This window comes from Arvicanthis niloticus, chromosome 13, assembly GCF_011762505.2.
Source record: "Arvicanthis niloticus isolate mArvNil1 chromosome 13, mArvNil1.pat.X, whole genome shotgun sequence".
NCBI lineage: Eukaryota > Metazoa > Chordata > Mammalia > Rodentia > Muridae > Arvicanthis > Arvicanthis niloticus.
The window spans coordinates 75580739-75605602 of NC_047670.1; the positions used below are offsets into that span (position 1 = coordinate 75580739).

The following is a 24864-nucleotide window of genomic DNA, read 5'->3' on the forward strand; positions in this document are numbered from 1 at the left end:
TAATAGTCTCCTGGTAGCAAAAAAGGGTTGGGGACCTCTTGCATCTAAGCCTTATTGGTCTGGAGTTACAGCTCCCTCTGTGGATAGGACACTTCCCTGTAACCAGAGCGTTCGTAACACTCTGAGGTCAACCTGGCATGTGTGTGACCAAACCACCAAGTGGGAAGATGAGATTAGATACTCAAGCAAGACATAGTGGCGTACACCTGTAATTACAGCTCTTTGGGAGACCAAGGCAGAAGCATCAAGGGTTCAAGGGCATCCTTGGTTATATGAGTTTGAGGCCAGTCTGGGTTAACCTACACTCCTGTCTCTAACACACAAAACAAAACAAAGCGAGCCAGCAACCAACAAACAAAAGTGAGTGTGCAGCAGCATTACCCATGGATGAATCTCAGTACTTTATTTACCCCTTGCCCGAGTCAGCCAGTCAAGCAGGTGGCTGGAATAAGTTCTCTAAAATCCTGATAGTATGCTCAGCACTTATCATGCAGAAACAGGAAGGGAAGCAATAAGTTAAAAGCCACATAAGTTATGAAAAAATAATATATATGTTCTATATTTCATGTCCCACTGAGGATTGCTCCCTTGGAAACGGATAAATAGCCCGAGAGAAAGCAGCAATGAACACCCACTTCGGGGACTCTAGGGTTAAATATATTGCTGGGTTCTTTTGGCCTGGGAGAGATGGTAGCCTATCAACACTCCTTGCAGATCTGGAGGGTCAGGGGCCTTGAGGATACCTGGTCTGAGAGAATGAGATGCAGGGATGGGAGATGGGCTAGGAGAGGAGGTGAGGCAGGAGCCAGGAGCCAGGACATGGATCTTGGGAATAAAGGGAGTCGAGAAGAAGGCTGGTGGCATGGGGAGGCTGGCACTGCTGTGCTCTGCAAACTCCGGAGCTAGGGCTGGAACACACAGACGCCCTTGGTGGATGCAGAAGGAATCTCTTGGGTTGAGTCCTTTGAAGGCCCTTGTTGGGGCTTCCTGGACCAAATTTAGGTCTAAGAAACTTCCAGATCTTCCCGGGCTTAGCCTTCTTCATGGCCCACCAGAGGCAGGGGGAGTAAGCTTGGAGGATGGGAGGGGGGTAGAATTGGCCCACTGAGTAGACTGTCTTAGGGGATAGAACAAAGGCCCTAGGAAGTAAGATTTGGGGGAAATGGGCATTTCTGGCAGGCAGGGAGGGCTCTAGGGCTCTAGTGCCTCCTGTGTCAAACACAAGTGTTGAGGTTGGAGAGACCTGGGCTGGAGCCCGAGTCTAGATTTCAGGACGGTGTCACAACCCACAGTGGCAGGGAGGGGAAGGCAAGGCCTGCTGTCAGACTCTTTATCTCTGGCTTCTGCTCCTAGGGTGTTGGCCTTGGCCAGAATAGCTTTGAAGTCAGTTATGACATCTTAGACCCTAGAAGAGGGTACATGCAGGCATCTGGGATACTCTGGGGCTCAGACTTTTGTCTAACACATCAGGCCTTTCCCCCCTTCATCCCCCAATACTGTCAGGTGTCTGGGAAGCCTAAAGGCAGGGAATCTACGGGTCCTCAGCCCCCAGGCCGAGGAACACCATTTATGGGACAAAATCCAAGTGTATCCTTCAGCCCAGTCTATGTCCTGGCTATTGGGTGAGGATGCCAGCCTCGGTTTTGAGGCAGAGGCAAGGCAAGGCTGAGGCAGAAGTCAGGGCAAGCAGTGGGCAAAAGTCAAGCACCTTGTCAGAGCTATGTGGGAAGTGGAGCTTCAGAGGAGCAGAGAGGTGGAAGGCCCCGAGCTCCCCTTTACTGGCCAGGACAAGCTGTGGCCAGGAGGCTGGAGGTGGCGAATGAGACAGGGATGAAGGGAGCTTCCAGTTCTCCCTGTCTTCACTGACCATCCAGAGGAACCGAATCTCAGCTGGAACCCACATCTCCCCGTGCAGCATCTCTCCTTCCAACCAGGAGGCTCCAGACTATGTTCTTGAGTTTAGCTTAAGTCAGCTGCAGTAGAAATGACTTGAGGCTTTTCCTGGGGTTGCTGTCTTACTCGGAGGCCTCTGACTCCTGGGAGAGGTACTTCTCTGACATCTCAGTGATCTTGATCACTGGGCCCCTTTGGGTCTTCTTCTTCTGGGAGGGGGTCTTAGAGAGGCCAGACTTGGAGGCAGCTACAGGGGAAATGAAGGGTGTGGTAGGAAGGGCTGGAGGAATCGAAGCAGCTTACATGATGTCTTTGGGGCCCCAGTCCCCCACACCCCATATTTCCCCATCTTGGGTCTCTGGGTGGGTGGACTTACTGGTTCTGCATTGGGATTGTATGGCACTGACCATGGTGGCAGAAGGCAGGTCCATCCTGTGGGAGGGAGGATATGGTAGGGTGTGAAGGGAACCTGGGATTTTAACCCCATTAGGATTGGGAGCTGAGTCTGCTTAGTGCAGGGGAATTCTTGGCTGTCCCTCCCAGGACTGTGTTTGTCCTGTCCTGTGACCCTGACTAGCCAGTTTTCCTTGTCTCTGGAGTTCCTAGAAGTTAGGGAGCTGAGGAACCATGGTCATCTTGCTTTTGGCTCCTTAGATACTTGATGGTGTTAAGGGGAGAGGGGAGGAGAGTCTTGGTGTTTTAGACCCAGACCCAGACTTCAGATAAACCAGGATGCTTGCACTCTGCCCTTCGCCCAGGGTCAGCTCCAGGGGCAACAGTCTTTTCCATGCCGAGCATACACGGTGAACATGGCTGAGCACTTTTTAAAAAAACAGGATATCCAGTTTGAACTTTTAAAAAAACTGTGTGTGTGTGTGTGTGTGGGCACACAGAGTGCATGTGAAGGCCAGACTGGTGGGAATTAATTCTCTTGTTCCACCACTTGGATTTCAGTGATAAAACTGGTTGGGAAGCTTAGCGCTGAGCCATCTCTCTGGTCAGATTCCTATGGCTTTCCCATCGCAGGTGAGCCATGCTTATCATTAGCTCATTTTCCAGCTAGACAAACAGGCCATACAGAACTAGGTTCCAACTCCAGTAAGTGACTGAGTCTGGACCACAGGCCTGTCAGGTGGCAGGCATTTCGGCCCCGCCCCTGCCCCCTCTCGCCCCGCCCCGCCCCGCCCTTCCCGCTCCTGCCCCGCCCTTCCCGCTCCCGCCCCGCCCTCGCCCCGCCCTCACCCCTTTCCTTACCGGCTTTCTTCTCCTTCCATCAGCTTGTGGTAGGTGGCGATCTCTATGTCCAGAGCCAGCTTGATGTTCATGAGATCCTGGTACTCGCGCAGATGCCGGGCCATGTCCTGTTTGGCCTTCTGCAGGGCAGCCTCCAGCTGGGCCATCTTGTTCTTGGCGTCCTGGAAGGCCAGTTCTCCTTGCTCCTCGGCCACCTTGATGTTCTCCTCCAGTTTCAGGCACTGCAGCCAGGAGGCCAAAGAGAAGGAGCAGTGAGTGGACCAGGCCTGAGGCTGCCTCTGTCCCAGTGTGTGTGTAGCTAAACAACACCATGTCTAGGTGTGGTGAACTACAGGGAGCTCGCTTAGACCTGGGAAGTTTCACAAGCTAGCACAAGGAGTCCAGACCAGAAGCAAGGATGGGGGCCCTGGTTCACATGCGGGTGGAGGAGTGCTTTCTCATCTAGTAGCTCTGGGCACTTGACAGAGGGTGGCTCTGTACAGAACTCACGTGATCCTCAGAGCTCACCGTAGCAGGCCATTTGGCAGGTTAGGAAACTAAGGCCAGAGGCACACATAGACCTACTCAGGGCCATTTGGCCAGGTCTTGTGTGTACCCAGTGTGACCGATCGTGTTTCCTGGCCCCGAAGTCCCCACTGGCCCTTCGGAAGTTTTCTCACATGGCTCTTGACTGAGACGATCTGAGACCGAAGCTTCTGGATGCGCACGTTGAGGTCCGCGATCTCACAGCGGCTGCTTTGGAGGCTGTTCCCGAACTCCGCTGAGCGGGCAGCTCGCTCCTCAAGCTGAAAGGGTTTGGAAGAGGGATGGTAAGGGTGGCCTGCTGCAGCCTACTCAGCATCCCTCCGGGCCTCACATCTGTGGTTCATTCCCCCTCCCCTCCAGCACCATGTTTTCCTGGTGTCATTCTTCTGGCTGCCCTGGTAAGCTACACCTACACCTGGCCACATTGTGACTCCAGGAAGGTCCCATGTGGTTTCCCCTCCCACCGCCCCTGGAGCCCCGGAGGTCTCAGCCCCGCGGCCCCGCAGCCCGGCAGCCCGGCAGCCCCGCAGCCCCGCAGCCCGGCAGCCCCGCAGCCCCGCAGCCCCGCAGCCCCGCAGCCCCGCAGCCCCGCAGCCCCGCAGCCCCGCAGCCCCGCAGCCCCGCAGCCCCGCAGCCCCGCAGCCCCGCAGCCCCGCAGCCCCGCAGCCCCGCAGCCCCGCAGCCCCGCAGCCCCGGAGGCCTGCAGGAACTGCCTCTTACATTTTCCGTGCTGCCTGTGGACTGGATGCTCCAACACTCCCTGCATATGCTCCCTGCTACTCCTCAGAAAGTCTCAGGTCCCAGAGCCACAAGACCTCAGTCACCTTCTGTCTAGTCCTTTTCGTCTCTCCCTGCACATGGTCTCTAACCTGGCTCCGTGAATAGGCTTCAGCCTCCTCCAGACTTCGAGCAGCGATGGCATCATACTGGGCCTTCACTTCCTCCACGATGCCGCTCAGGTCAATGTGGCAGCGGCTGTCCAGGCCCACGGTCACCGACACATCCTTCACTTGGGCTGTAAGGTCTTTCAGCTCCTGGGCAGAGCAGAAGTGGGAGGCTCAGAGCTGCTGCAGAGGACTCAAGGTCTCTCTCACACACAGTCCCTTTGTCCCCTCAGGAGGTGCTACCTCCTGTGACTTCCCAGGGAGTCAGGTGGCTCTTAATGCCCCCTCTGACTCCCCATGTTCTCCTTCTGAGTGAGGGCAAAGGTCAGGGGTGGCTCTGGCTTTCATACTCAGGCTGGGACCCCTCCTCCAGGCTCCCCTGCTCTCTATTGCCTCCTGCTTCTTCATTGGGTAGGCATCCCCAAGAAGCATGGCAGGGTCATCTTCAGCCATGGGCCCCCACATTTGTTGATGGAACATATAAATTTACTGGGTGGATGTTGGGCCGGAGAGGGTGGGGCTGGAGGGTACAAAATACTCTGGGCCCAGAGGCACCTCTGCTATGAGAATCATTAGTCCCCAGAACCAGCTGGAAGTAATAATGCCTCCCTCCCCCAGGCCAGACTCCAGGGCCAACAGTGTGCTCACCACAAATGCCCACAGTTTATCTTTCCTTGATCATGTGGGGAGGTGGAGGCAACTGCAGGGGAGTGGAGTTCCACTCTGTGGAGCTCTGTGTTAGCATAGCCTAGCACAGAGTAGCTAAGCTATCTATATATCTGTAGTGCCTGGGCCAGCTTTCTTCCGTCCCAGCTGGCTTTCCCACGGGAAACCTCAGGACTAAATAGTGAGACCTGTGGGAACAGGGGTCTCTCAGGGCCTGCAAAGTGTTGTCAAGAGCCTGGACTGCTTCCTTTGGAGGTGCTAACTAACTACCCAGGCCTGGGGGCCTCAGGGTGGGAGACGGAGCAGACTGTGTGTCATCAGAACATGGCTGCCAGCACTCCCCACAGACAGGTGCCCACAGGGAGCAGGCAGGGAGCCAGCAGAGGTGGCTGTGTGTGTCTGCGACTCACTCTGTGGGTGTACGGCCTGAACCTCTGCCTCTTCTGGCATTCACAGACCCCTGACCTTGTTTCAGTCCCGACTTTCCAACTGGTGTTTCTGGTTTCTGACAACCTCATCCCCAGGCAGGATCCAAACAAGAGGGGTGAGTGGAAGCTGGTGGGTATCCCTAGAAGTCTTCAGCTGCCCATTTAATTTTTTTTCCTTACAATTTTCTTATAGAAAATGCAGAATCCCCCAGGGTCTGACTTTTATCCTGTGCTGATGTACACACAACACACCTGTCACCTGTCAGTTTCTCCCCGGCTCCCTAGCACAGCTGGCCCTTGGATCTGGAGGCCTGCTTAGGTCCTGATTCAGCTGGTTCACTCAGGCCATATACCTTGACCTTCGTCACTTTCAGGGCCCCTTCACTTCGACTAGAGAGCTCATGGTGGTGCCTCTAGCTTTTGCCCCTGGCAGGGACTGGGACTTCTTACTGGTGGCTTGTGTTCTAGAGTAGAAATTTAGAGACAAGGTGGGGACAGATGGGCTCTCTGAACAACGGATGCCTTTCCTGTTTGCTTGCCTGCAGCCTTGAACACCAGCACCTCCTGGAAAGGAAGCTCAGGAGGGGCTGTAAGAATTCTGGAGGCCGCCGGGTGGTGGTGGCGGCGCACGCTTTTAATCTCAGCACTTGAGAGGCAGAGGCAGAGGCAGGCAGATTTCTGAGTTCAAGGCCAGCCTGGTCTACAGAGTGAGTTCCAGGACAGCCAGGGCTACACAGAGAAACACTGTCTTGAAAAACAAAAACAAACAAACAAACAAAACAAAACAAAACAAAAAAAGAATTCTAGAGGCCTTTTCAGCTGGCAGGACCCCAGCTTAGGTTCTAGGAGCTGTGGGGATCTTTGATCTTCAGATGAATGGAATATAAGTCTCTGGGTAAAGGCAGGCTGAAGGCACTGACTGGAATCAGGCCAACAGTCACCACAGCCCCATTGTCACCACCAACATGGCTCCCTGCAAATGGACATCTGTACGACAGTTTTAGAGATGAGGTTCTGGGAATCCCCCAGTGGGCACATTGTGGAAATCAGTGAGTGAGGATCACAGATATAGCCCCATACCCTCCATCTCAGACCTGACTTGGCATCTGGCCCACAAAAGCCCAGGGCCGAGGGGTGTCTGACACTGACGGCACCACCTCAGACCTTTCTGGAAAGAGGCAGGCGAGGCAAAGAGAGATAAACAGAAGTAGGAAGTGGCGTTTGGAATAGCTGTGTGCCTGTCAGGACACGCTGTCTCTCCGGGAAGGAGGGTATAACAATGCTTACTTGTGTGGTGAGGTGCCACCTTGGGGTGGGCCCCTGACACCCCAAGTTGGCAAGAATTGTGCCACAGTGTAGAGTTTCCCCAGGGAGCCGGAGTTGGAGAAGACTGTTGCGTATATATGTCTGTCTCACAGTGTTACCCCCTGGGGGCTCTGAGAAGACAGTGGCTCTCCCAGGGTAACCGAGTGTTGCTTGGTCAAACCACTCTCAGGGGCACTGTATTCTAAATGCAACCACCTTGGATTCATTAGGTGACTCCGGTCAAGTGTTTAAAGCCCTTCAAGCCTCCATTTCCCATCTTTAAAATTGGTGTCAGACAGAACTAAAAGCAGCTAACGCTTTTTAAATGTTTACTCCATGGAAGACATTATTCTAAGTGCTTTAGGATCTGTTAAGAAATAATGTCTGGGTTGGGAGGTGGCTAAGTGCTAGGCAGAACTGAGACCTGAGTTTGGATCCCCAGAGCCCATGTAAAGCTGGGCACCGTAGTGTGTATCTGTAATCTTCCTGTTCCTAAAACCTTTGAGATGGAGACAGAGACAAGCGTGTCCCTGGAAGACTGAGGGCCACTTAGACCATCATATTCCACTTTGAATAACAAAATAACACTGGACTCAAACAAGGTGAAGGGGGAGAACTGACAGCAGAGGCTCTCATGTGACCACTGCAAGCACATACCTACACACACACACACACACACACACATGCACACGTGAGCACACACCCACTCACATACACATGTACACACATGCACACAGGCACACATACACGAATCCATGTACTCACACATGCACATACCCACGTGCACACACAGAGGAACACATAGGCACATACCCATGCATGCACGTACATGCACAAAGGCACACATAAATGCATACATGCATGCATGTACTCACATACTCACAAGCATACACACACATGCACACACAGGCACATGTACGCATACACATGCATGCATGAACTCTGTCATACACACACACACACACACACACACACACACTCACTCTCCCAACAGCACAGTGCACTAGTATTGTGCTTCCTATTTTACAGATGGGGAGATAGAAGCATGGAGAGAGAGAGAGAGAGAGAGAGAGAGAGAGAGAGAGAGAGAGTAAAGCAACCTGCTCCAGCCAGCTCCCATAGTTACTGAGCCAGGTTTTAAATCTGGCTGCTGTAAAATCTGTACTCACTCTGGTGTTATCTAAATCCACAGAGTTTTCAGGAGCACTAATTGAGACTTAGTCTGGAGGACACCCGGCACAGTACCTAGACCATACTAAGTGATCAATACACAGTAGCTAATACCACAGTTGCTGTGATTGGTAATAAGACTGGGATATAGATTTTAGGGCAGAGCAGCCTGTTCTGGACCTGTCTCCCTGCCAAAGCCATTTAGATGGTGCTGGCACCTCTGTAGCACCCCAGGAGACTGGCTGCAGGGGGCTTTCAGCTGATTCTGCCCAAAGCTCCCAGGACCCAGAGCTTCTGGGTGTGGTAGGAAGAAGTATTGAGACTACATACATGCAGATCCCATGCATACTGCAGAGGTGACCAGTGGGTTCCACCCAGCTGTCTGGAAATGGCCTTGTAAGCACCCAGCTATGTGCTCCCTGGTGTTGGAGAGAGAGGAGAGCTTCCCCTCCCCCCCTTTTTTTTGAAATCGATAGGATATAGGTCTATAACACAAGGCTTTGCTGATCAAACCCAAAGTTGAAACTCAAGTGTCCAAGCCTCCAAGAGCTACCCATAGTCCACTGTGTTTTCCTATTATGAGAGAGAGCTGTGACCTCTACCTCCCTTTGCTCAGGCCTGCTCTGTCCAGGAAGGGAGCCAGTCGTTATCAGTGACTGAGGAGCACATAGGACATGACTCATCTGACTGAGATGAGTGACTGTGAGTGTACAGCTTCAGACTTTACATGTTTTTGAGTGTGTGTTTTTTGTTTTTTTGTTTGTTTGTTTTTGAGACAGCTCTTGTGTAACCTTCTGGCCTGGAACTCACTGTATAGAGTCTGGGGCCTTGAACTCTCGATCCTCCTGCCTCTCTCCTCAGTGTTCAGATTACACCTGACTCTGAACATTTAATAGAAAGAAAGGTATAACAGTCCACTAATATTTATATTCATTAAAAATCGAAATACTCATATTTTGGATACATTGGGTTAAGGGAAATATGTTATTAAAATAATTTTGTCTCCCTTTTTGGGGAAGGGCAGTACTAGAGGTTGAGTCCTGGGGTCTCCTGGAGCTAGGGAAGCAGCCTACCAAAAAGTTATAGCCTATCCCAGATTCCTGTTTTAAAATGTGGGTTCTAGAAAACACCTTCATGTCTTGGATTTTATTTCTCACAAGCAACCCTGGCTTAGGGACTCACTGGCATCTCTTTGACAAAGATCAATAGGTTTCTTCTCAACAGAGAGACAGATTGGATCAATAAGCCCTCATCCTGGTGCCCAGCTCACTGGCCACCTTAGTACTCACAAAAGTAGAAGCAACCGTGTACAGCTGGCCTCCGTGGTCACCTGCTTCTCAGAGGATTCAGCCAAACACAGATAGGGTAAAATTACCCCTCTACTGACATGTGCAGGCAGTTTCTCTGGCCGCTGGTTCCTCAAACAATATGGTGTGAGAACTGTTTACATTGTATTTGGTAGTGTGAGCATCTCTACAATATAGGGGGAAAGGTGCCAAGGTTACACACAAACAATGTGTCACTTTATGTGAGAGACTTGAACATCAGGTGATTTGGGTATATGTAGGACTCTTCAACTGATGGCCAAAGATGCTGTGGTGGTTTAAATAAGAATGCCCCCCCATGGGCTCATATATTTGAATGTTTAGTCATCAGGGAGTGACACTATTTGAGAAGGATTAGGAGGTGTGGCCTAGTTGGAGTGGGCGTGGCCTTGTTGGAAGCCATCATGATAATGGGCTAACTTCTGAAACTTTAAACCTGGCCCTAGTTAAATGCTCTCTTCTGCAAGCATTTCCTCGGTCATGGAATCTTTTCTGTTGTTCTCAACTTACAAATGTGAAAACTAAAGCACAGAGAGGCAGAACAGAGCTTGGCCAGAGTTACAGAAACTCTAAAAAGGAGCAGTCAAAACAGAGCCAAGAACCGTGGCTCTGTCCAAATGGAATTCACAGGCCTGGATATTGACACGGGAGCCAAACAATTTTTTTAGGCATATCTCTGGCAATGTTTGCTTATGGCCAGCCTCCTTCTGCCTGGGTCTCAGCTGCAGGCTCTCCACTTTGCCTTAGAGCTCTGAGTTTGCCTGGCATTGGTGAGTATAGTGGAGTGCAGAATCTGAAGCATTGGTCCCCGATACCTGCCTGGCCCACACCAAGCCAAAGGGAGCTAGGGAAGAGCAATCAACCCATATGGATGTGGCCTGGGGCTAGATGACTGTGGTGCGCAACATGCTTTCCAGGGCTGCTGGTGTGGGCAGCTGGGAGCTGGCTTTCTTATTGCTCCTGAGAGTGGGGGTTCTCTCTGTTACACTCCATCCCACAGCCACAGATGACTGTGAGTTCCATAGGGGTTCTGGGATGCTGCGTCTGATGAAAGGCTCAATCTCCCCTACCAGGCTGGGAAGCTGTGCTCAGAAGTCTGGGGGGCCAATGGCAGAACTCTGCTTGCACTGTAGCCGTGACACTGACCTCTGCTCCAACCTTGGCTTCTTTGCTACCGCTTGGCACCACCTGCTGGCAGCATTTGGCTTTGGAGCCTGTCAGCCCCAGAAGTGGCTCTGTCTACTTCTTACTAGACTATAGATGATTGTCAAAGACCATGCCTGTACCCCTTAGGCATGAGACAGGTGATATGGAAAGAGATAGATCGATGGATAAATAGGTAGGTAGATAGGTAGACAGACAGATAGACAGATCATGGTAGGATGTCCAGGAAGGTATAGTGTTCCTGAAGAGTCAAGTTCTTGAGTTTCCCAGGCTCAGCTAAGGACCTAGGAGATAGATGGGGCTATGTTCTAGAAGCTCCTCTGTCTGCATTTGCCATATCATTTTTAAAATTAAAATTAGCCAAGAGTAGGAGAGGATGAAGCTCCCTGTCCACCAGAGCCAGAAGAGCTATGGACTGGACCACAGGGCCCAAAGGGAGCTCAAACCAAGTAGGCTGTGTGACAAAGGGAAATGTAAGGACCATGGATACCCAGAGAGCACTTGGGAAGCTGCGATGTCATTGGCTGGAGATAGTGACTGTTAAACATCCCCAAACCACCCCTTGTGTTTTCTCACCTGCTCATAGACTGTTCTCATCAGCTCTATGAAGCCCTGCAGACCCTTGAGTTTGGTTTCCAGTTCAGTTCGTCGGAGACATTCAGTATCTAGGTCCTGGAGTTGAGAGTGGAGGTGAGAGTTAGAGACCCAGGAAGTCAGGGCTCAGGGAGGGAGTTGGGTGGAATTGGGGAGGGGAATGTTACCCAGTGGGAGTCTGCCTCTGAGCCTGGAGAAAGAGGCAGGCTGCTACTGGGCCTTTCTATCTCTTGGTCCCATAGCCCAGGTTCCTGAGGGCTTTGCTTAGGTATCAAGGTAAGTGGATGATGCTGGTGACAAGGGCAGGGGGTCATGATGGAGGGAGAGTCATGATGGAGGGCCCTGGGTGCTGGGTGTTACCTTCTTTAGTTGGACAAAGGTAAACTCCAGGTCTGTGCGCTTGGAGATCTCATCCTCGTACCTGTGGGGAGAGATGTTCTTTAGCAATGTTGTAGAACTTGGGGTTTGGTTAACTTCCCTTGAGGGGTCCAGGTATCTGTTAGACCTCCATGCTTTGTGACGATTAGAGAAGGGGGCCATTCTGGATGTGGAGACATATGCCTCTAATTCTAGCACACGGGAGGCAGAGACAGGATTCTACAAGCTTGAGGCCAACCTGGACTGCAAGTTCTAGGCTATTCAGGGCTACATAGTGATGCCCTGTTAGGTCAAAAAACAAAACAAAGACAAACAAGAAAACTGGGCTCTTCCATTGGTGGACACAGTCTCAGGTCTTCTGAGACACGCTGTCCCTCGCCTGTAACCTCCCAACAGTGGCTGCCCGAGTCTCCTGCACATTCCCCTGGAAGCCCTCTTGACTGTGCACACCTTTCATGGTGGCTGCATTCTCTACCGGCCTCCCAGAATCACAATGCAGGTGGGCCCTGCCTGTGGTCAGCCCTCTTTCAGTACCCAGTGCATTCCTCTTGTTAAACCCGAGAGTCTCAAGGGGAAAAGACCAAATCCATGATTGTCCATTTAAAGCAAGCTACACCCAGGACTGGCCAGCTGTCTGTCTCATCCTAAGTCAGGTTTTGAGAGCAGCCCCGTGACTTAAAGTCCCTTTTATCGGAGAGAGAAGGTGTTCACAGGGGAGAGAGAGAGAGAGAGAGAGAGAGAGAGTTGTTTTTAGAAGCTAAGCAGAAGAGACAATGGAAGGGAAGGAGGAGGGGTAAGCACACACATCATGTGAATGGAGTCCCAAGCAGTTTACATCAGATCTAAGAAACGGGACCTTGTTCTTAATTACAAATAGACACCTTAACTTGCAAGGACTTACCACAGGACAAACAGGGACTTAGACTTAACTGTCTTAACTGCAAACAGAACCCTTAACCTGCAAGGTCTATTATTCCTGTTTTGGTCTTTCAGCAACCTACAAGGTGTGCTGTTCCTGTTTGCTCCCACTCTTTCCCAGGTTGGCCTCTTCCCTGCAGCCTATTCTTGCTCCTTGGCTTCACTGGAGAGTGAGACATCATCTTATTTTGTGACCTCCAAAGGGAGGCAGGGAGAGCAGTGTGCTTGGTGGCAGCTAATTTCTTCCAGCCTCCCTTACTTCCTGTTTCTGAAGCTCTGTCTGTCTGTCTGTCTGTCTGTCTGTCTGTCTCTGTGTCTCTGTCTGTCTGTCTCTGCCTGTGTCTCTGTCTGTCTCTGTCTGTCTCTGTCTCTGTCTCTCTGTCTCTCTGTCTCTCTGTCTCTGTCTCTGTCTCTGTCTCTCTCTCTCTCTCTCTCTCTCTCTCTCTCTCTCTCTCTCTCTGTGATTTGGGTATGAGTGTGCTTGTGTGTGTGTGGGCTGACAGAGCCTGCCTGTTGCAATTACATCAATCCGTGGCCTGTCCTGCCTGTCAAAGGTACTCCACAAAGCTTAACTCTCTTCCATATTGCTTCCCTCCTGCACGGGCTCACCCTGGGTTTGTAAAAGGATACTGTTGAATGGGGGCAGGGTCCTTTGGTCCCTCACTTTACCCTCTTCTAGTTAAATGGTAGTCTTGGCCTCATCTGGTGGATGGCATCTGCCAGCCTCAGATCTTCTATTCCAGCCCTCAGGGACAGCCCCAGTGGATGTACATGGAAGTGGGTTAGTTTCTTCTCTCCTTTCCAGGAATGCCTGACTCAGGGCTCTAATTACAGGCGCCTGCTGCCCCAGTCTTTGACCTCCCAGTAGGGCAGTGTCACAGTGGCCCTGGCAGCTGACTAGACCCACATGTCTTCTGGATGGGAGTGGACCTAAGGATGTCAGTGATCACAGGGCACTGATGTCTCTAAATTGGGAAATGGGCTGCACTTGGCCTTGTCTTCCAGGAATCTGTGAGGGTCTCTGAAGGTCACGGTGGGGCTGGACAGGGGTCATGCATCAGGGAGAACAAAGTGCTCCGAAGTTCTGACTACAGGTGTGTGTACGTGTGCAACAGGTACCACAGGCTCCCTCCCCCGGTGCTCCCTGACACCCTCTCCTGTGACCCTCAGAGCTTCCAGCAGGGGAGGACCTCAGGGTCCTGTGACAGAGGCTTCTCAGGAGTGCTGGCTGAGCAGAGGGATCAAGTGCTTAGTTACATCACTTACATGTGTGCTTTGTCTGTGACCATGGACATGTCATGAGGTCCCAGTGTTTGCTGCAGATCTGACACCTAACATTGCTTGGACCTCTATCATGGCCTCTAGTGCCTCTACAATCAAGCCTCTGGTGGCCCTGGGGAGAGTGGGGCTGGCTCTCCGAGCATCATTACCACCCTTTAGGGTTTTCTGAGTGAGCTATGCTTCTTGCTGGAATCTGGGAGCCCTTGTGAAATTCCCCCATCTAGGGGCTGAAGTCAGTGAGCCCCTTATCCTACTGCCCTCTAAATGCAGGCAGCTGGTTAGTACCCACATTTCCTCCAGGTAACAGGATCCACCAGCCTTGAGGAGGCATCTGGCAGGACCCCTTGGGTGCCAGGTCTCCACTCAGCCCCTTCTGCCCCTCCCATCCCCTGGGTAGCCTCCTTGTCTGCTCCCCCCTTGGATGGTCATATCATCCTGCCTCCATCACTGTCCTACTTGTTCTTAATGGCTTAGAGCCACCTCCTTGGTGACTGTGTCCCCCAGAAGGCTTAGGAGGTGCCTGGTCCTGACTGAGCGCTGTGGTGCTGCCTACCCTATGAATGAGAACTTCACTGGGGACAAGGGGCTTCTAGAGTGTTTCAGACAGACCCACCAAGAAAGACCCACTGGAGACCCCCCCACACACACATTTTAAGGACAGTCAAATGGCCTGCCCCCAGTAGGGAAAAATAGCAGGAGAGTTGCGGCTAGAGGGAGTCTGCCTAGGCATCCTGCCTAGGACCTTGAGAGCCTCCCAGGAGGGCCAATGTCTGGAGCCTAGGCTACTGGTCCAGCATGAGGTCTGGTGCTTACCATGGGTCCCAGCCTGGAGCTGGTACCCAGTCTCCCTGAGTCTCTTGGTATTTGTTCCCAGTTTTCGTGTGAGCTGTAAGAGCCTCTTCCTCAAAGGGTGTACATCCTGCCTTGAGTCTGCCCCAGTCTGCTGTCTGATGCTTAGCTAGATTCAGCCTCTAGCTGTTCCTCAACTACACACTTCTCATCAGCGCAGCAGCTCTGCGCTGTCCTTGAGGCTCCTGCTGCGTGAGCTTGGGCACCTCGCTTCCTCTCGCTGGGCCTCAACATTGTTACGTTGTTCTTAGTAACAAGGAGTTAGACTAGCCAGACCTTGGGGACCTCTGCAAGTCTCCACCCACTGAAGCTCAGGTGATGCCTATGTTCTGTGCCACCTCCAATCCGTCACCAGCTCCCGAACCTGTTCTCAGGCCCTTTTTAGGCTGTCACATTCTGCTCCCCCCCCCCTTTGTTTATTTCTAGAAGCAAGACTGAGCTCATCACCCTGCAGAGGCAAGGCACAGCTCCTCCCTGTCCGGGCTCCGCCCCACACCGACAGCTTTGGCTCTAGCCTGCAGACCCAAAACTCCTGAAACCCTATGATAAGACTTATTCTCTTCTTCCCCTCCCCAGAGATCAGCCTGAGCCTAAACAGCAAGGCAGACAGGAAGCAGGTCAGCGGCTAGTTGACAGCAACCAGTGGTGCCTGCGAGGGACTCAGTTGCAGGTCCCCAGGGATGCCATGGTGCTTTGTCATGGCCATTGAAGGTGGCAATTTTATCTAGTATTTCCTGCCTTGTGACTCCTATGAGGCACTCAGACCCTGGTGATCAAGTGTCGGGCAGTTCTGAGTGATCAGATGCCCATGTGGGTTTCCTAGGATTTGGGAGGGCAGGACTCTTTGGGAGGGGTGGCCTTTATGCGGCTTCAGCTCAGAGCCTGGGTTCCTAGGCAAGCCATCCTACCCTCTCCTCTGCCTGGCTGCTCCTAGAATGCTGGTCCTACCTCTGGTTGGTAGGGTGTGGACCACGCTGCAGGACAGGGATCAGCCATGCTTCGTTCCCCATGCCTGCCCCCACCCCATCCAGGGTAGAGGCCCCTCAGAAGGAAACCCAGACCTGAGGAGGGACTCAGGGTATGCGATGTTTATCTGCTCAGCCTCAGCTGCCTTATCCTGGAGGGCTTGCCTACTACTTGATCTCAGAGGGTCACTTGCCCTTATCGTCCCAAGTGTTTATTCTGCCTTCCTGGGCTAGCCAGTTCAGTTTAGCCAGTTTGGATCAACTTCAACCTTTGAGGGGACAGGAAAGCCACTGCCTGGCCCCAACCTGAAGTCTCAGTTTCTTGCTCATGGCATCTGAGATTAGTGTCAGTCAGCATGTTCACTCACTCAGAGGCCAGTCAGTAAGCTATGCTTGCCTGAAGCCACAAAGCTAGGGGCCTGGGACCAAGATGAATACTTTCTATTTCAATGTGTAGGCTGGACCTGTGACTACTGGGTAGCGCTTGCCCACCTCCTGTCCATCTGTCCCTCTACCCCAGTAGCTGTAAGAGCATTGTGTGATCCAGGGCTATATTTTCATCATCTTTCTAGTTCTCCAGCTACCTTGATACTGAGCAGCGTTCCCTACAGGGGGTTGCTGCTTTATGAAGAAAATAAGCCCTGTCCTGTCTGTCCCCTGCCAGCACTTCAGTGTTCCTGCTTCTTTTCTGAGACCAAGATCGCATCCAAAGTGTGCAGCAGAGACCTTATGTTGCTTTGCCAGAGGCAAGATGTCCTGTCCCAGGGTAGTACACAGGAGTTGGCATGCATACAGGCTCAGGAGAGGCTGCTGGAGCCAGGCCTGTGTGTGCCAGCACCCAAGGGCTTAGCTGTAAGCCAGTGAGACTGAAGCTTGGTGGATCGTAAGGGTGAGGGCTACAGGTTCACCCCGCACCTGCAGTATTTACACATGCGATGTTCTCAAGAATTATATCTAGAGAAGAGTATTCTGCACCACACTTCCTCTTTCTTCACCTTGGGTGCACCCCGCCAGAGTCCAGCCTGGTCCCCACTCCTAGCCTCTACCTCTGGTTCCCAGAGTGAGACCTACCTGACTCGGAACTCCTCCACCTTCTCTAGCACCTGCAACAGGTTGGCCTCCAGCTGTCCCCGCTCCTGGCTCACTTTACGCAGCTCCTCCTGAAGCTGGCCCTGGAATGTCTCGTAGTGGTGGCTGAGGTCGAAGGTGGCTGATCCCTGCCCCTGCAGGAAGCTCCATCGGGTCTCCAGCAGTTGGTTGCGTTGCTCCAGAGCTTGGACCTGCAAGAGCAGGAGGGTACTGAGTAGGTCGTCGGGTGCCACACTGGGTTCCCTGGACAGGCTAGGGGACCCCGAGGTGGGGCTCCCCGTCACAGAACAGCTCATCTGCACACGTTCACCGACACTGGCTCTTGGCTGTTGGGTCGAAGACATGGAGATAAGGACAGGATGAAGGTGGAGACAAGAGACTGAAGGCTTCCTAACCTGGGCAGGGCTTCCATCCAATGAGGGAAGGGAGCAGGGTGTGGAACGCCTGTCTGTCACAGGCTGGTGAAGGACTGGGAGAGCCCAAAAATAGAGGCATGGGAGACATCAGGGTCCTACCTGCCTCTCCTGTATTGCAAGCCTGATCTAATCTGGCCTTGAGACCCAGCAAGGTAGGCTTGCTTTGTCTTTTAGTATTAGTCCTCCTGACCCAGACTTGCAGATCCTTTGAATCTCAGTTTCCCCAGATAGAAGTTGTGGTTGATGATACTGCCTGTCTAAAAATGCTGTCAGGGGCAGAAGGTGGGAAGGAGCTCGGGAGAGAGGTAGACCCTGACGTGTATGAGCTGCCAAGTACTGTGCACCAGACTGGTTCCAAGTGCTTCGTGTTCCAACTGCTTTGAGGCAACACCCTGTGGAGTGGGTATTGCTATCGGCACAGTTTCCAGAGGGGGGCATCCAGCCCACAGAGCCGTGAGAATCGCCTGAGGTCACCGAATTAGCAGGCAGCAGAGGCAGGCCTGGCACCTGGAGTTTTGTTTGTTTGTTTTGGGACAGGGAGGTCTCACGTGTTACCAGCCTTGAAGCTCGTTACACAGGTGAGGGTGGCCTTCCATTGCTGGTTCTCCCACCTCTACCTCAAGTGTTGAAACCACAGCTCCTGGTTTGTGCACTGCTGGGGATCTAACCTGGGCCTTCGTGCATGCAAGGCAAGCACTCTGCCGCTGAGCTGTGTCCCCAGTCCTGTACTGAGATCTTTAACCATTGTGATGAGCCTCCTGTGGGCATTGCTGCCCTGAGGCTCAGGGTCCTTCTGAAGTGGGCTTTCTCTCCAGGCAGTCAGGGTGGCTTTGAGAATAAGGACCTGGAGGACTCTGAGCCCCGTGGTCTGGCTGCCCCTCACCTCCTCTCCCTCTCCCATTTGCCTTGGAGTCTCTTGTTTCAGCGGGTAGGGTTAAAGTCATCTTTAACCATGGCCTGCTAAAGGCAGAAAGGCTCTTCCCTGCCATTTCTACAGAGGCACCCACAACCTCTGGATCACACCTAGGCCCCCAGAAGGCTGCCTACTTCTGTTCTAGCTTCAGTTCCCACTGGAGTGTACCCCAGGATGATGGAGACTTCCTGGCTTTTTCCTCACCCTGCCTGTTCTTTCGAGGTTCCCTCCCTTCCTCCATTGCATGTATTCTCTCTGTTCCCCCTGAAGGATGCCCCCAGACTCAGCCTGGAAGCCCCCACTCCCACCCCAGCTTCTTACGCACCCCCCTTTTAGCCTAGGATCCCTGGGTGGCCACAGAGCTGAGGTATGGTTAGGTCATTCCTGAATAGCAGGTGCTGTTCTGGCCATGAGGATTCGGTGCTAACCAGATGGTGCTGTGCTGAGAGTGCTGGCCTTGCTCCCAGGACCACAGCAAGACAGAGCTTTGGCACTTTTGTTTCTGGAAGGGAGGGGAGCAGGAGCACTGGAGAGAGGCATGGACTGTGACTTGGGTGAGCCGTCATTCCCCTGCCTCTCACCCATCTTGCTGGGAAGTTTCTGCATGACACTGCCTTAAACCTGTGCCACAGCAAACTGGTTCAGTCAGGCTGGAGGTCAAGAAGGTTCTGCCTTGCTTTGTGTAGTGTGTGTGTGTGTGTGTGTGTGTGTATCAGCTCACCCCACCTTCCCTCCGTTTTGACATGCAGGAGTCCGTGTTTACACTGAGGGTGCGGTGAGAGGAGAGACATGGGGCTCTTACCTCCACCCATGAGCAACAGAAAAACCTTGATACCAGGAAGTTCTTCCTTTAGTCTAACCTCTGTGGGAAGATGCTGTAAATTGGGCCAGCCAGTATTGGTAAAGAGCATGTGTTCTTGGGGGACCAAGGATATACCCTCTGGCTTCCACTAGCCTTTGGAGAGTCTCTTGTCTCAGTGGTGGGAATGAAAAGTCGTCTTTAACCATGGCCTGCTAAAGGCAGAGAGGCTCCTCCCTGTGGGAACAAAGACCTAGGGAGAGCCAGTAATCCCTGGTCCCCAGAGGAGCCACTGCACTCTCCTCTAGCCGGTCCCACTGCCCTATGGGGCACAGTGGCAGCTCTGGGGGCCCTGCCCTATCAGGGCACAGTGGCAGCTTTGAGGGTGGCTTCCAGAGCAAAGTCCTGGTTTGCTTACCTCCTTACTCTGTAGGTAGGACTGAGACTGGGAGCTGCAGGGAGCCAGGTCAAGCTGGACAAGACTTTTGGTGTGAGACTTTTTTTTTTTTTTTTAAACAGGGGACTCCAAGTCACCTTTTGAGCTCTTGGCTGGATCTGGTACCTTGGGGAGGGTCCAGCCACTGAGTCTGCAGGGAGACATTGACAGGGATCCCCGAGGTGCTGGGAAGATGTCAAATCCCAGCCTCAGAGACCCGCAGAAAAGCTGGCCAGCGTCTGATGCCAGCAGGGCTGACAACAGGGACATCCGAGACCTTTAGAACTGGCATGACCCACTCTTGCCTCCCCTGTTCACCTCTGTTGTTCCTGGACTGTCCTCTGAGCTTGGGCAGTTCTTACGCAGAGCCCCAGTGCCCAGGCTGTCTGTGTGTTGGAGATCCCTGCAGCAGCCCTGATAGAGAAGGTGCTGCCTCCCCCCCCCCCCCCCCCGAGGCCTCTGTCATCTTTCCCTGTGGCTGTGGCCTTGTTAGTCCCCCACTGTCAGGAACGCAGGCCGATGAGCCCCAGAATGTGAGGCACAGAGAGGGTAAGCGGCTTACTTAAGGAAACACAGACTATAAGGGAATCAAACCTCACAGCGGTAGGCCTTTCTGCTGGGCTCTAGAGGAACTGCTCCCTTTCCTCACACACAGACACACACACAGACACACACCACACACCACACACACACACACACACACACACACACACACACACTGGTTTCTCAGGGCGGCAGATGACTCTGAAGGGGGAGAGGAGTGGAATCCTTCTTCCTCTTCTCCGCCCAGAGCCCCAGCCTTGCTCTGGGCCAGGAATCCATCTCCTGTGCTTTCCCTGCCTGTACCTCTCTCTGAAGCCTGGGCTGTGCTCTGCCCTACAGGCCTCTTTCCACCCTTCCCCTTACTCTTCCGGCCTGGGGTGTGTGTGGTTGTAAGAGGGTAGCTAGGTCTGGTAGCTCCCTGAACCAGACTTATTTACTTTCTTGTTCAGAAAGCTTGCACTATCTGCTAGATGTGTTCTAACTACTTCTCAAAAATTGTCCCATTTGATCGACAAGCCCATTTCACAGATGTACACTGAGGCCCAGAGAGGTTCAGCAGTTCGCCAGAGGTTAAACAGCAGGCTGGTGGTGGGTCCAGGATTTAAACTCAGAACTAGGGTTCTAATGCTTTTTTAGTCTCTTGAGGTCTCTCACAGCCCCTACTTAGCACAGGGCTCTAATAAACAGGGCTGGAACCCATAGTTCCCTGTACCCTACAGTGAATGGCAGCCTACCTCAAGGCCAAATTTGAGATCTGAGAGGCTCTTGAGATCTGCTACTCAAAGGCCTGAGCCCAGGACCCCAACGGTGAGGGCCCCTTTCCTGGGCCCACACCCACGGTTCCCAGCCAGTGCCCACGGCAGTGGCACAGAGTGACATCAGCATTGGCAATCGTTCGAAGGAGAAAAGCCACCCATGGGAGCCAAATTACATAGTTCAGCGAAGCACTCCTTTTAAGGGATTAGCCAGGCTTGTCAAGGAGCACCTCTGCAGGGCCTACCTCCTGGGCCGTGGGTTCCATCTGTGCAGCCGTGGGAAGGGCTGCTTGCTCCTCCCCCAATCTGGGCACCTCGGGTGTAAATGAGGAGACTCTGAACTAGTCAGATGAGACAGGGAAAGACACCATTTCTGCCTCAGATCTCTCGCTCTGTCTCCGTCTCTCTATGTCTCTGTCTCACGCTGTCTCTCTGTCTCTCTGTCTCTTTCTATCTTTCTGTCTCTGTCTCTGTCTGTCTCTCTCTGTCTCTGTCTGTCTGTCTCTCTCTTTCACACACACACACACACACACATACACACACACACACACACACACACACACACATACACACACATACACACCATACATGCAGACCTGAGTTCAAATATAAACCGTATCAGTTGTTGGCTCTGTGACTGTGGGCAACACAATGAGCCTCTCTGGTCCTATTGCCTCATCTGCACAGCTGGGAAAACATCAGCTGTAGTGATGTTAGCCCTGGCCCACTGCCGCCTTGCTAAATTCCTTGGGGCATCCAGGCCACATGTGACACTCTCTTCTCACTGCCTGTCTGTACATTCCCACAGCTCGGGACTCCAGAAATGTGCAAGGGTTTGCAGAATCAGAAACCAAGAGGCAGAAAAGAACTGGCCAGGTTCCCTGTTCTGTGCAATGTCATGAAATGTCTTTCTTTACAGTTAAGGGGATTTGAGGTGACCCGTGAGGTGCCCTGTGGTACCTAGAATACCTGCATGCAGTTCAGTCAGTGCGAATCTGACACAGGAGGAAGCAGGGCTGGGAGGATTGCTCACAGAGGCTTCTTGGAGTGGTTGAGTGGGCACAGGCTTGGGAGGTAGACAGGACTTCCTGAAGCCCTAGGCTAGCTGCAGGCAGTGTGTCTAGGAAGTGTGGGGGCCATGTTGCTAGGGGCCTGTTCCTTCCACCTAGGTGAGTGCAAAGCAGGCCAGCTGTTGGCTGCTGGCTGGGTTCTGACACAGTCCTCTACATTCCTTTCTCCTGACGAGACAAAGTTATGTCTTTACTCATACAAACTCTGTGGCAGCCTCCTTCTGCCCCCACCCCCCACCTTAGGACCTGCCAGCAACAGTAGCTCTTTGGATGAATGGGGAGAACCAGCAGGGTGGGAGGGAGATGCTTCTGGAACAGAGGCTTGGGGTCAGGAAGGTATCTTAGCAGTATATCCCGTCCAGCCACCTGGGCAAAGGTCAGCAGGCCATACCTCCATAGGCCTTCCTGAGAAGCATCCTTTGACTGCTACAGGGGTACACTGACCCCTCCCACCCATAGCCAGGGGGGGTGCCCTTATCCAATACTCTTCAGAGCCATCCTGAGGTTCCTTTCACCCTAGACACCAGGATGTATCAGGATTTCCTGGCCCATCTCTGCAGGTTTAACCATGCTGCATCCCCATTGGCTGGTATGGGGGGGCGGGGCATGATGACCGATGCTCAGGGAACCGCCAGCCAGGTCACCTGGAAAGCCTGGGGCCCTTCTGTTTTGATGCCCTCTCCCACTCAGCTCACCTTGCCAATCAGGGAGGCAAATTTATCATTGAGGACCTTCATCTCCTCCTTCTCTTGGTTCTTCTGCTGTTGAACAGCTGGATCCACCTTGAGGTCCAGAGGCACCAGCAGGCTGGGATTCACAGTCACCTTGGGGATGACGCCAGCTGGCCTGCAGCTTGTGAGGCTTCGAGAGCTGAAGCCAGGCCCAGGGAGCCCACAGCTGCCCCATCCTGAGGTCCCAGGCTGGAGACTGCCTGCAGGGGTCATGTCACAGCCACTGTGGCTGCTGAAGCCAACAACGCAGGAGCGGTAGGCCATGGTGTCCTCCCTGGGCCTGGGAGCCGGAGGGCTCACCAGTGAGCTAGGGAGCTTTGGAGTTGGTGGCTGGCAGCTGCCTCCTGTCACATCCAGGGCCGGCTGGGGACTGAGGCGAAAACACCTGTTGCATAGTGTTCATTAGCTTTAGGAGGGCGGGACTCTTCCAAGCCAGACCAACCTGTTAGTTGGATGATGTGGATCCCGCCCCTCCGCTGGTACCACAGCTTTCTGCCTGCCCTACAGGGGCTCTGTCTTGTTGAAGGGGCTTGTCACAGTCCACTGCAAGGGGGACCTGACTGAGGAGGGGGCTGAGGCTGGGCTGGCTAGGTGGGGCAGGGTGGGGCCGGGTGGTCAGTGCCAAGAAGGCAAAGTTCCGAAGGCAGAAGCAGGGAGAAAGGCGGGCAGCCAGCCACAGATCACTGCATACCGGAAGGCTGACGTATCTGGCCTCGCATACTTCTGGAAAAGATGAGGCAAGTGTAGCCCTGAGCTCCAAGGGTAAGATGACTGCCCTGGGCACCGTGCCAGGCTGGTGTTGGAAAACAGCCCTTTTATTATTTATCTTCCATCTGTCAGTGTCCCCTGATAATTTCCACTTCCCTCTTGCCTTCTTTCTCTCCCTTACTGAGAACCAGCTGAGTGCACCCCCCTAACTCAAGGCCTGCAGGCAGCACGTGACCAAGGCCAAGAGCTCTTGGTTTTGGAAATGTGACATTGGGTTGCGTGTGGAGTCAGCTTGGTGTTACCACTGAAAGAAAGCCTCAGCTATGTGGCTGGATTTTTACCCTCACCTGAAAAATGGGCTGAAGGTTTTAGTCACAATCAGAGTAGAGGACCCACTCCAAACATCTGGCCTGGGTTCAGAGTTCTCCCGGGGGGCCGAGATGGTCTCTGATTAGATGTAGTTCTGTCTCAAGTGTCAGGCTCCTCACTCTTCATCCCATTCCTCCTTGCTGGCTACCTGCACACCTTCTACCTTCTTCATGGGAAGTCTGGTGCAGAAACAGGTATCAAAGCATCCAAGGAACTTCCAGAAACTTCAGAGGCCCTCAGCCCAGGCTCAGCCAGGACCTGCTCCTCCTTGTCCAGGGATGGCCTCCTCTTACCCACTCTGCTAGGTCCAGCACAACCTCCTTGAGTCTAGAGAAAAGTGTGTCTGTAAAAACCCAGGGGACTTGGCCCCTGAGGAGACTGAGGCAGTCACAAGTCTTAACCAGGCATGCTGGCTGAGCCACATGACCTACACCTGCCTGGGGTCCAGGCCTGGTTCCCATTCATGGTCACTTCTGGTTCACTTGGACACAGAACTCTATGTCAGGAGTCCATCCTGGTCCTGGATTCCAGGATCTGCTGTGGGTGACTGGGTCCCCAGGACAGTGTATGCCCTACTTCTGTGGCATGCTATATACCCCGTATGCTATGTACCCCAGTATGCTATGTACCCTGGTATGCTATGTGTCCCTCTCAGCAACCCTGTGTGTCTGGTATGGCCACCCCAGCCTCCCACCATCTTCCCCTGGCTTGGTATCTGAATGGCATGTGATCATATCTAGTGGCATACCCTTCCTGGTCAGCCCGGAGTGCTCTGAGGAGTCAGCCGGTGGCATCTGCACTCAGTACGACCTGAGTGCTCTCTCATTCCTCACCACAGTCTCCATTTAAGGTACATGCCGAATTCACCGTCCTCAGTACAGAGGGTGGGGTGATGTGCCTGGTCTCAGGACACTGGTTGTCCATGGTGACTTTGGAAGCCACGGGAAGGGCTGGAGACCAAGAACGAAGCTGGTTTTGTCTCCTTATTGCTGACTTCGGTCAGGTCAGTTCCTCTTAACACTCAGTTCAGCCTGTTATGTCCTTCAGAATTTGACAAGTAGGTTCTTGGTAAGTTACAGTCAGTTGTCCCGGCCGGCATTGAGGCGTTTGTCTCTGGCGGCTTTCCTTGGGAGTGCTCTTGCCTCCCTAGAAGAATGGGGAACATGATAGCTATGGGGTGGGACATGGGAGCTATCTGGTGTCTCCTCTCAGTTCCACGATCTCTTTGGGTGCTATCTGTAGAAGTGTCTTTGACTGCCACAGCTGTGATTGTCAAACAGGAACAGCAGAAAAAAAAAAAGCCCCAAATAAACAAACTCTCTCCAGCTCTGCCCCATCTACTCCTTGGTCCTCCTGAGTAAGTCCTCCCATGACCCCTGTGCTCCACTGAGTCTACTTCCCTTTCCTCAGCACCCCTGAGACCCTTTGAACAGGTT

The 24864-nt window shown here is 53.0% G+C and overlaps 1 protein-coding gene across 1 annotated transcript; it reads right to left on the minus strand.

Annotated features, from left to right (window-relative positions):
• Positions 1-377: 377 nt before the first annotated feature.
• Positions 378-22996, minus strand: Krt80 (keratin 80). Its single transcript, XM_034517389.2, has 9 exons — positions 22316-22996; positions 16671-16879; positions 11569-11629; positions 11191-11286; positions 4542-4706; positions 3807-3932; positions 3148-3368; positions 2270-2325; positions 378-2140 (listed from the first exon to the last, which is right to left on the minus strand). The coding sequence occupies exons 1-9, from the start codon at positions 22613-22615 to the stop codon at positions 2016-2018; spliced, it is 1359 nt and encodes a 452-aa protein (XP_034373280.1). The 5' UTR covers positions 22616-22996; the 3' UTR covers positions 378-2015.
• Positions 22997-24864: the final 1868 nt, after the last annotated feature.

What these genes read in the sequence shown, in the direction of transcription:
- Krt80 (XM_034517389.2), bottom strand. Translation starts at nt 22,615, where the DNA reads ATGGCCTACCGCTCCTGCGTTGTTGGCTTCAGCAGCCACAGTGGCTGT. An exon ending in AAGCCTATTCACGGAGCCAG is followed by an intron (nt 3,933 to 4,541) that starts GTTAGAGACCAT and finishes AAACCCTTTCAG; the next exon opens with CTTGAGGAGCGAGCTGCCCG. An exon ending in ATGGAAGGAGAAGAAAGCCG is followed by an intron (nt 2,326 to 3,147) that starts GTAAGGAAAGGG and finishes TCCCTCCCACAG; the next exon opens with GATGGACCTGCCTTCTGCCA.